This window comes from Falco peregrinus, chromosome Z (assembly GCF_023634155.1).
Source record: "Falco peregrinus isolate bFalPer1 chromosome Z, bFalPer1.pri, whole genome shotgun sequence".
NCBI lineage: Eukaryota > Metazoa > Chordata > Aves > Falconiformes > Falconidae > Falco > Falco peregrinus.
In genome coordinates this window covers 79615432-79627570 of record NC_073739.1, presented here as the reverse complement: position 1 = coordinate 79627570, position 12139 = coordinate 79615432, and the positions used below count along the sequence as shown (strand labels likewise).

Genomic DNA, 12139 nt, shown 5'->3' with positions numbered 1-12139 from the left:
TCACTGAACATTGCCTGGGGACTGGCTGGGCATCAGTCTGCAGGTGGTGAGCAGCTGCATTATGCATCAATTGTTTCCTCCTCCCTTCCCTTTGGATTTCATACCTCTCCCGTTCTCCCTTCTACTCATTATAACTGATTATTATTGTTATTAGTAGTATTGTTGTTGTGGTGGTGGTTGTTTCATTTTATTTCGATTATTAAATTTGTTCTTATCTCAACTCTTGAGTTTTACATTCCTTTCTGATTCTTCTCCCCATCCCTCAGGGTGAGGGGGGAGGGAGGGAGTGGCTGTGTGGTAGTTAGTTACCAGCTGGGTTTAAACCACAACAGTTATTTTTGGTGCCAAACATGGGGCACTGAGGGTTCAGATAGCACCAAGTCCAACTGGAGCTCATTAGAACAAAATTGTTGTCAGTATTGATTGGATTGGATTGATAATTACTGGCCACAGGGCTGATTTCTCTGCTTTTACAGTTGCTGCCCATGGTCTCAGGGTGGTGGTATTTACTTTAATTGCAGTATGTGTTCCCTGTTGTGCTGTTTGTTGTCTTTGGGACCTGAGCTAAAGTTATTATAGTGTTGTACTATATTGTACTGGTTTATGTTATGGTGGACTCGCTGGACATAAGACTGATCTGGTCTGGGTACTTAGTGGTGATGTCACCCCTGTATGTCGGGTGGTCCCTGATGAGGAATGCCGACAACTGCACCTTTGGTTGTTCTTTTCCTGAACGTCGACCTATGGGTAAGGTCTACACCTCCCTCTTCTCCCCAAATTACTGAAGCATTTAGAATTTCTTGGATATTTTGACTATCTTTGGACTTTTGGAACCACCATAGTGCAGGTCCTGATTCTATTGCTAGGAATACTGAATGTGGTTTTCACATCCTCAGTGTGGTGGAGAATTAAGTGACTAATTGTAACTACTCCAGCCTCTGTGGCAGAAACAACAGATGCTCCAGCCCCTGTTGCTGCTCCAGCCCCCATGGCAGGCATTGTGGCTACTCCAGCCTCTGTGGTGGGCACTGTGGTTGCCGTGGCCCCCACAACAAGTGATGCGGAAGACCAGACCATGGCAGTATCAGTGGCCCTGATACAGAGGAAGAAATGGAAATGGAAAGCAGCTTGTTTGGTACAGGAGGAGGATGAAGCGGGCCCATCACAGGAACAAGATGGAGATGATGAACAATAGGTAACCTCTCACTCCCTGTCTCTGGATGAACTGTGGGATATGCGGAAAGATTATGCCTGTCAACCAAGTGAACACCTGTTGCTTTGACACTGGGATAATGGGACCAATAGTGTAAAATTAGAGGGTGGGGAAGCCAAGCAGCTAGGATCAATTACTAAAGAAGGGGGCATTGACAAGGAAATTGGAAAATGAATGCAGGTTCTCAGCCTCTGAAAGTGTCTCCTGTCTAGGTTTAAAGAAAGATATCCCTACAAAGAGGATATTACATCTTGCCCAGGCAAGCGGACTGCAATAAAAGTATCCAATACTTGAGAGAATTAACTGTGAAAGATTATTTATTATGACCAGGATGATCCACAGTCACCCACAGATCCTGACAAAATCCTATGCACATGACCCATGTGGCAGAAATTGGTATGAGGCGCACCATCATCATATGCCAGCTCGTTGGCAATAGTGGTCTGGAGACACGACGCACCACCAACAGTGGATGAAGTGGCTCGCCATCGCCAGGACTACGAAGATAGCATTTCTGCCTCCGTCATCTCAGCTGTGGAGAGACTGGTCCAGCAGTTTGACAAGGATGTATCCTACTCTCCACCTGTACAGACCCGCATTTCAGCTATCAATCATAGAAGTGCTTCTGTTTGGGAGGGAGAATATAGGAGATACACACCATGGGGTACCCTGTGGTTTTACCTGTGGGACCACAGAGAAAACATGAGATGGGATGGGAAACCTACTTCATTCCTGGAGGCACAGCTGTGTGAATTACAAAGAAAACCAACCACAAATAGAGAGTCTTCGAGGAAGGCTGCTGCTCTGGTCTCCAGAGGGCAGTCATCCAGACAGTGATAGGGCTGACATTCCAGGAATGCCATTGCTTAGTGGCAAGAATATGATAGGCAGTTTATAAATGTAAATATCTGAAGAAAGAGAAGGGTGAAAGGGCTCGGAATATTTTTTTCTTCTTTCTAAAAAATATTCCATGATAAATATTATGTGAACAAATAACAACATTGCTGCTTCTCTTAAAAAGACAGAAAGATCGAGTTTTCTGTTTTGTCTGGTTCTGCTCAGGTTTTCAACACTAGCTACTGCTGTAATATCGCAGTATTTGAGCTTTGACCTGAACAATAGCATTTCACACTTGGAAAGATCCTTTTACCAGCGTGTAGAAAGTCTCTGCCACCATGCCTGTTGATACAACACTTGTGCAATGAAAAAATTAATAACTGTCAAAAATGACATAGGTGTAATAGACCTGCTTTGGGGTTAATAGATTGGGTTGCATGTTTCTCGGAATGGGAATCAAATGCTTACTCTGAAAGCCTTTGGCTGTAGGAAAGACAGATGGCAATGTAGGAACACTCAGCTCAGCCTTTGCTAGACCTAGACCCATCTGTCAAAATATCGAGCTTGTCCCTTTTTTGATTGCTGGGGAGGTCCCTGACGCTTGTCAGTTCTGGGTGGCCAGGAGCCACCTAATTTCTTCCTGGTGCCTTATACACAGAGGGATGAACTGAGACTAGCAAAAATTGGTCAGTCCTCCTGGTTGCTGCTCATCATTAATGAGAAAACTTGCAGGTGCTGTGTGGGAGTGCCTTCAGCATAAACTCAGTGGTCAGTGCTGGGATTAAACAAATGATCATTCATTTCAGATAGGCAATACCCATTTTTTGCTTTTTGTTGTCTGGGATGATACTCACTTTCTATGTCATCTAGACATTCACTGTCTATGAAGACCTATGCAATGACTCCTATTTTTTTTTTTTTTTTCCTGGCAAATTTATTTATTGAAGACCAAGGAAACTGTGAATATCTTTGATCTCTCAATTTTTTTTCTGTGTTATATTATAGATTTACACTTGTACCAAAAGCTTGTTATTTTTGTACTGATATGCTGAGGGAATGGACTGTGATGGGAAGGGACCCAAACATTTGTGTGGATTCTTCTGGTTTGCCTGCCTGTCTCTAAACTGATATCCAGGTGCTAATACACAACCTGGCATCTGGTTTTTGTTTTCTTGAATGGGGTCCATTGGGAAATAGAAAAAAAACACCAGAGATAAGGAAGAGGACAAGGGTCTTCCTAGACATAATTCAGAGTACTTGTAGCTTTTCCCACTATTATTATGATTTACTGTGGTGCAAACAAGACTGCTCAAAATGCTGCTGTCCTCCCTGTGTTCTTAAAAAGTACCTTTTGTTGTTTATAGCTCACATGTTATTACCTGCCAAAAATACAGAGCTTGTTCAAAAAAACACTGGAATTCCTCCTATTAGCCTTAGTGGGATTTAGATAAGCAGTCCCCTTCTGTCTCCAGTTAGTGATCAAGACCACATGTCTTCAGCACACACACACAAAAAGAAAGTTATAGAACAAAGCTTTTGGGTCTATAATTATCAGTTTCCCATTGCAAGGTTAATGAGGACTGCTAGGGTGGAAGTCTGTTACAAAAATTTAGGAGAATCCTTTCAAGCCTCAGCACTCCACCTAAAGCCTCCGGACCTCTCCATGGCAACCTGGAGGTCCCAGTCACAGAGGGAAAAACTGCAAAAGCCATTTGAAGTAGACCATGCTGTTGCAGGGGTGAGAGGCATGAGTGGTAGTGCATTGCCTTCCTGCATGATGACCACCACTAGCTCACCCAAGGTGATGCTGTTGACTCTGCTAATATGATCTCTGTCTATGAAAGCTACATTGGGATGCTTCTCTTGCTGCCTTGACCAAAGGAGAGACAAAGCTGAACACAAAATAGTCTGACCCTGATGGAGATTTTCCAGCTAATGACAGTCCAAGGGCAGAGGTCGACTATTGATCTGTTTAGTTTCTTTGCACTTTCCTTATCAGATACAGATATTTTTATGTTCTGCCTATGGGGGCCTATGATTGCCACTGCCTCCCCACCCACCACCCAGCCAAAATGGGTTTGTGCTCTACTTGTGGTTGTGCAGAAACTGACCTTAGAGGAGAACTGGCTGTCTTAAAGGTGGCAGCTCATCCATCACAGCTTTCACAGGCTGTCAGCGTTGCATTTAATCTCACTTGTAATTTTCCAAGGGAGGTTTGCAAAAACCACAAACAGAATCTTGATGCAATAAAATGCAGTTTGCAGCCAGTGAATACCTCCTGTCTGTATGAAGCTGCACCGTGTTCCAGCTGCCCTGAACTACCCAAAGATGAAGAACTCCCAAATTCAGCCTACAGTCCCATGTGCTATCCACAGTCCACATGCTGTTGTAACTGGTATATCTTCTTCCCTCAACTCACGTGTGCCCAAATGGGTACTCAGAATGATGCACTTTGCAAGGAAGGTGTGAAAAGACTGTTTTCCTGGGGCTCACACTTCATGGTCATGAGGCTTCATTGCCTATTTTATGGACTTGGCCTTCTTGGGGGGATCTTGCTCTTTGGTTATGCTTCATGCCCTGCTTCTGTAAGTCCTGATTCAGACCCCACCCAATCACAGTTTTAAAAGTTTGGATCAAGCTCAGGAAGCTCCTGCCAGTTCTTAAATTTTTATTTTTCATTATCGTCACTACACCAGTCTTCCACCTTCCACTTTCATTCCCTTCTTAAGGTTTACCAGCAAAGGAACAAGCTAAATTGGAATCAATATAACCGGTATTATATGAGATCTGAGAAACAATGCCAGATTCAATCACAGAGGGTTATTCCAAAGATGAGATATAAAGCTCTGCTTCCCAGATATGTATTCAATAGCATGACCTCATTCCCTGACCTGTCTGTCCATGTCGTGCTGACAGATCATATCTTCCACTGATACAGACCCACAGGAGCTGCAATCTGTCAACAAGTCCCTGAGCTGTGCAAATATGGGATGGATTTCTATGATATAGTTTCTCTTCTGGCAATAAGATGGGAACAAGGTAAATACCTGGAATTATGTGGGCATCAGTGACCTCATCAAGGGCTTTGACCCTTGTTTCTCATTCCATAGGTGTCCAGCCTCTTGATCGAATTATGAACAGAAAGAAAAATGTGTGTTTTTCTTCTAGACATCTCTCTATATTTAAGTTGCTTGAACAAACAGATTAATTAAATCACTATAGCTATATTTTCATTGGTGCTGGAAGCAGTAATGGTAATTATGACAGCATTAGATTTCAGAGAAGCCTGTCTTCAGCCTTGAAGCTGAAAAACTTCAGCTAAACATCCTGGAATTGTTTGTGCCAGGTGTCCTCTTCATGCTGAATTAGTTCATAAAATTTCACCAAAGCAGTTAATCAGTTCCTGAGGGCAAGATTTTAGAAAAATACCATGCTTTGAAATGAACTATTGCTATTAATAACTTCAATGTTGTCTCTGTAATTTGGCAGGAAGCTGGAGTCCAAAACAGAACTTTCGTTGTTTTGTTTTTGTTTTTATATTTTACAGAAATTCAGCCAGATTTGGCCATTACAAGCCTCCAGCCACACTGAGACTGGGAGGAAGTTTTTCTGCACAATTTATTTCTCCTGAGTATTCTCCCATCCTCACAGCTCTTAGCAGTCTTGTTTCATTACAGAGAATAGCATATCTTCCCTGTAGTTGTTCTTCCATGCAGGTGGGAGAAAACATAGTTTTGATCCTAGAAAAGAAAAGAAACAAAAAGAAAAAAAAATAAAATAAAAGGAGGAATTAAAGGAACAAAAACAGGGAAAATCACAGTGCAAAAAGAGGGGCAACTTTTTATTTTTTAGTATTGCTGTGCTTGCACTCTATTTACGACCTTACCATTCTTTAACATAAGGATGTTTCAATTTATGCGGAATTTTTTTTTTTTCCTTTCTGGTAATGAATGTATAAAATCTTCATTGAAACTGCAGCTCTGTGTAATCATTTGCTCAGAACTGCAGTGTCTTTAACTAAATAAAATAATAATAATAAAAAAAAAAAAATTCTTCAGCTCAAACAAGGCATAGCAAGGAAAAAAAAATGATTATAAAGTCCGAAATAGACCAAAATAGTCTTCTATCCAGACAATCAATTTCTCTGTGGTGCCCAATAGAGATATTGAATCACGCATTTTGCTTACACAGCTGCCCAGAGGAAAACAAGGACCATATTGCTACCCATCTCCTTTTGCTAAAGGTTGGCAATTACAGCAGTTGGAAAGCGGTAACAATCTTTCATTGTGTCAGCCAGTATTATTCAGGTTGGCATACAACATCCCTGCTTACCCTTACAATATTCTTAATTAAATTAGGATTATGACTGTAATGTAGAGGAATGATCCTACTAAAGTTACGACGTGTGTGACAATGCAAAGGTGATGGGTAGGAATTGTGTGGTCTGTGTTAGGCAGATAGGTGCTCACTGCAGACTTACCTTCAGACTGGAATGAGCTGATCTTCTGTTTCATCCCAAATGCTGTTTCTGTGTCCAGCTTTACAGACAGATGCAAAAAAATTAATTGGTGTCATAACTTGAGCATAAATGGCATTTTCCTCATGGCAGGTATGAAAGAGTTTGTACCTTCAAGCATCAAGATATAGAGAAATAAGAAAACAGAAACCCATAATTAGTCTTGCGGTGTACAGTAGCAATCAGGACTTCTCATAGCCTATTCTTTAGCCTTTCACAAGGCAATGCCAAAGTTACGTTTTGCCTTTTTATTCATATATTTGGAAAGTTACTTGAATAAATCATGATACACAAATAAAATGAAAGGCTGTAATTTCTGACCTAGAATTTGATTATAGAAACATAGAAACATTTAGACTGGAAATGACCTTTGATATCATCAAGTCATCAAGTGACCAAGCCCACCACTCAACCGTGTCCCTGAGCACCACATCTATGGATTTTTCAAACACCTCCAGGGATGGTGATTACACCACCTCCCTGGGCAGCCTGTTCCAATGTTTCACAACCCTTTCAAGGAAAATTTTTTTCCTAATAACCAATATAAACCCGCCCTGGTGCAACTTGAGGCCATTCCCTCTTGTCCTATCGCCAGTTATCTGGGAGACGAGACTGACCCCCACTGGCTACAACCCCCTTTTGGGCAGTTGTGGAGAGTGAGAAGGTCCCCCCTTGAGCCTCCTCTCCTGGCTAAACAACCCCAGTTCCCTTACCTGCTTCTCATAAGACTTGTGCTCCAGATCCTTCACCAGCTTCGTTGCCTATCTCTGGACAGCTTCAGTACCTCAAGGTCTGTTTTGGAGTGAGGGGCCCAGAACCGAACACAGGTTTTGAGGTGCAGCCTCAACAGTGCCCAGTACAGGGGGACAATTACTGTTGCAGTCCCCCTGGCCACACCACTGCTGGCACCAGCCAGGATGCTGCTGGCCTCCTTGGCCACCTGGGCACACGGGGGGCTCATGCCCAGCCGGCTGCCGACCAGCCCCCCCAGGCCCTTTCCCCCCAGGCAGTTCCCAGCCCCCTGCCCCAGCCCGCAGTGCTGCGGGGGGCTGGTGTGACCCACGGGCAGGGCCCGGCACTGAGCCTGGTTGACCCTCACACAACTGGCCTGGGCCCATTGCTCCAGGCTGCCTAGTCCTGCTGCAGAACCTTCCTGCCCTCTGGCAGATCAACACTCTCCTCCAACTTGGTGTCACCTGCAGACTGACTGAGGGTGCACTTGATCCCCTCATCCAGATCATGGATAAAGACATTAAACAGGACTGTCCCCAGCGCTGAGCCCTGGGGAACTTCACCTGTGACTGGCCGCCAGCTGGATGTGACTCTGTTCTCCACTCTTTGGGCTCAGCTGTCCAGCCAGCTTCTTACCCAGTGCAGACTGCACCCATCCAAGCCATAAGCAGCAGGTGTGGGAGGTGGTGTCAAAGGCTTTACTAGGTTCCAGGTAGACAACATCCACAGCATTTCCCTCTTCTACTAGGCAGGTCACCTTGCTGTAGAAGGAGGTCAGGTTCATCAAGCAGGACCTGCCTTTCATAAACCCATGCTGGCTGGGCCTGATCCTCTGGCTGTCCTGCACATGCTGTGTGATGTCGCTTAAGATGATCTGCTCCATCACCTTCCATGGCACCAAGGTTATGCTGACAGGCCTGTAGTTCCCTGGATCCTCCTTCCAGCCCTTCACGTAGTCTCCATGGTTAGCCAGGACTGATGTTAAATGATGCAAACCAGCCTGGTGAGATCCTCCACCAGCTCCCTCAGTACCCTTGAGTAGATCCCACCTGGCCCCACATCTAGGTGGAGGAGCAGGTCACTAACAGGTTCCTCCTGGACTGTGGAGACTCCATTCTGCTCTCTGCTCGTCTTCCAGCTCAGGGGGCTGGGTACCCAGAGGGAAACTGGTCTTACTATTAAGGACTGAGACAAAGAAAACACTAAGTACCTGAACTTTTTCCTCCTCCTGTGTGGCAATGTTCCCTGCCACATCCAGTAATGGATAAATATACACCATATATGTCATTCCTACAGTTTATTCATTCCATTTCATGTTCAGAGACTGAAAGGGAAGAATAGCCTGCTGGCTGGAAAGCTGTCTTAACATTTAGATACTCATAGGGTTTGCTCCCTGTTTTGCTGCAGAATTGCTACGTGTTACTGATTGAACTCCTGAAATGTGAAAAGTACCTTAAGTGGTAGGCCGTGGTACTCCTTATGATTAACATTCAAACTCTGTTTAAACCATACATGAATCAGCACGCTCAGCACCCTTCCATTTCACTGGCTGGCAGGTCAAAAGCCAAGAGGTAGGTGATATGGAAGTTCTAGGAGTAAGATCCCTATTTCAAAATGCAGGGAGATTTAAAAAGAGCTGCCCTGGTTCCCTCTAGATTTCTGGTGATTTCTCCCCTTGCAGCTCCTCAAAATACAAAGACACATTTCCTCCATGTTCTCTGAGAACAATTACATGAAGCCACTTAGGGGAAGTGAGCTGAAAAACAAATAGATTTTGGATCTTCATACAGCTCAGGCATGAACTAAGTGGTAAGATTACAGGCTTGCCAAGAGCAGAACACTTCAAGGCATGTTCAGAAATTAATGTGACTGAAAAATCTTAAGCTATGAAAGCTCTGCTTAAAAAGTCAAGTTGCCACAAGGATTAGGTTAATGCTGAACAGGGATTTTCTAGCACTATAATTCTGTGTAGGCTGTACCAATCTATGCAATAAAGGTACCAGCACTATCAAACTATAGGATTACTTCAGTAAAGAGAGGAATTGCATGGAACAATTGATGCATCAGAATTAGGGAAATAATATACCCCAGCACGTGAATATTGCCAGTATGCTCTGTTCAAACATCTCATGGATTCAGTCTGATCCTTTCACTCTTGAATCTTCTCTGTCAGGTACTGTTAGAATATTTTCCTGTAAAATTAAAGGTTAGTGATTTGCAGTATCCAAAAAGTAAGACTGTATGTACTGTAATGTTCTCTTATTGATTCTTGCTCTGTGCATTAGGCAATACTGATGGACTTTTCTTTTCTTTGTAGGTCTCGACCGAAGAAGGAATGAGCTTAGCCAGAGAATACTCCTGTTCCTTTTTTGAGACGTCAGCTGCCCTCCGCTTCTACATTGATGATGTCTTTCATGGACTAGTGAGGGAAATCCGAAGGAAAGAGTCCTCACTGCCTATGGTAGAGAAGAAGATGAAAAGGAAGGATAGTCTGTGGCGGAAACTGAAAGGATCTCTGAAGAAAAAAAAGGAAAGTACAACCTGATGGCAGTTCCCCATGAGCCACCCATCAGGAGCTGACCACAGTAACCAGTAACAGTTAAAAAAAGACAGCATTGACACAGCATCTTCCAGACTAGGTCCTGGAGTTCCTTCCCTTCAGCCCTCATCCAGAAGTAGCTCCCTGAAGGCCCAATTCATGGTTGCCCTGTGGCTCCTCTGTATTATAGATAAAGTTACTTAGCACACCCTTTCATCCCTTATCTGCAAATCTGAGTGGAGAAAATACTGTGTATTTTCACCTGTGGTCCCTGGCTGGTCTTTGAACACTAGGAGTTAAGCCAGCATCCAAGGCAGAACCAGCTTCCACCAGCTGTAGGACAAGGGATGCACTTATTGCCTCCTCTCTACATGCATGGAACATTGCACCATTCCAGGAATTAATAACATTGATATCAATGGACATTTTGACTGTTCAAGGACTTTAGGATTTGACCTTCAGCTTTGCATTCACGTGTAGATTTAGGGTTAGACTGCACTCAGCACACATGCGCGTATCTGTGTGCAAATGTATGTGTGAACCAGGCCCAAAGGGTATGCTGGGGGCTCCCAGATTTGACCCAGGAGAGCCCTATCCTCATTGTTTCTTTTTCATTTAGCAGGAAGGGTTAGCAAGCATAGCACAAGTCATGCACCAGCCATCCAGAGGCTCCCGGGTTTCTTACTGCTCTGTCTCCTCTGCTCACTCACCAGGACTGGCTGGCAGAGGTGCCATATCCTACAGACATGCAGTGCATTAGAATCATAGAACAGTTTGGGTGGGAAAGTACATTTTAATGCCATCTAGTCCAACCCCCCTGCAATAAGCATCTTCATCTAGATCAGGTTGCTCCGAGCCCCATAAAACCTGACCTTGAATGTTGCCAGGGATGGGGCATTGACCACCTCTCTGGGCAGCCTGTGTCAGGGTTTCAGCATTGGCCACCGTCCTGCATCCCACCAAGGAGCGCACAAAGGCACTGTCTGTCTGATGCTTCCCAGAGCAGCGAAGCTCTGTCCCAGCCTGTAGTAACATATGCAATATAGAATTCAGCCCTCTGCTTACTAGAGAATTGCATCAGGTCAGTCACCATATTTCACAGGCCTTGACCATCCAAGTGAGCCATTTGATCAAGCAGTTGGACAGATCTTTTAAATACCCATTTTTAAAGCTGCCATGAAGTATAGTCTCATCGACTTTTTTCCCCAGGCTTCTTTTACTATTGACTTTATTTATAAATTTTACAATTGAAACATGCATACATTTTGTCAAAAAATAAAGATTGTGATTTCCATGAAACCATACTAGTAGTTAGTGTCATTTGTGTTTGTTCTGGAATGACAGTTAATATCATTAGAAAAATATGTATGCTTGTTAGTTGATGTTCATTTTTTCACTTCCCTTTCACTATTTTGTAGGGTTTCATCTAATTATATTTTGGATGATTTGGGGGGCAGTTGATTTGTCTTGCTCTGTTAAACTCAAAAAGTTTATGGTTTCATGAATTTAATTTCATTACAATCTTATATTTTGTTCTCCACTTTCCCTTTCATTGAACAAAATCCAGTGAAATTCTTTTGACTTGTCAAAAATTCTCTACAAAAGTACTACTTTAATGTATATAGTTTATTAATATGTGTCTATATTTCTGTTTTGGAAAGGTTATTTCAGAGAAATGCAAACATGCACACATTTAAGGTAAATATTCTGTTTCCTGCCTCCAACAGTTGAAGTCTGCATTTACAGTATTGTAATTACTGTTATTTAACCTGTACTGTCACAGATTTTAGGTCAAGCATCCTAGAGACAAAGAGATGTTTGTCCAAAGAGTTTATGAGCTAAGTATTGGTGGAGAGACAACAGGAGGCTGCACTGAACAGATGGCAGCAATGAGACAATAAATAACAAGGGGAAACATCTGTGACTGTTCCAATACTGCACACTGCATAGAGGGGAAAGAAGCAGTCGTTCCATGCATAAGAGACCATAGAAATTACTATCTTGAGAAACCTTGAGGGATGCTCATTGGCCTTTTTCAGGCAGATGCCTAAGCTTTGAGTCAATTGAAAACCATTTAGTATTGGTTATTATGTCATTTCACCCACTGAGGGACATACTGTATCAACACTGGCTTGGTTCCATAGTTTCAGGGGTACCTTGCTCCAAGGCAGTTTGTAATACAGAAAAGCTTGCAGAAGAGGGCACAGATACAGTCTGAGGTTAAGCCTTAAATGGCTTCATATATTAAGCATGCCCATTCTCTGACATTAAGGTCATCTGGCATGGAGCAACATCTTTCCAT

At 43.3% G+C, this 12139-nt stretch overlaps 1 protein-coding gene across 1 annotated transcript in view; it reads left to right on the top strand.

The window, feature by feature from the left end:
- The window catches only part of RIT2 (Ras like without CAAX 2), a 178735-nt gene extending 168507 nt beyond the window's left edge, over positions 1–10228 (top strand). The window contains exon 5 of the mRNA XM_005239827.3: positions 9616–10228. Coding sequence (XP_005239884.1) covers positions 9616–9843 — 228 coding nt within the window. The 3' untranslated portion in view covers positions 9844–10228. The remainder of the gene's footprint in view (positions 1–9615) is intronic.
- Positions 10229–12139: the final 1911 nt, after the last annotated feature.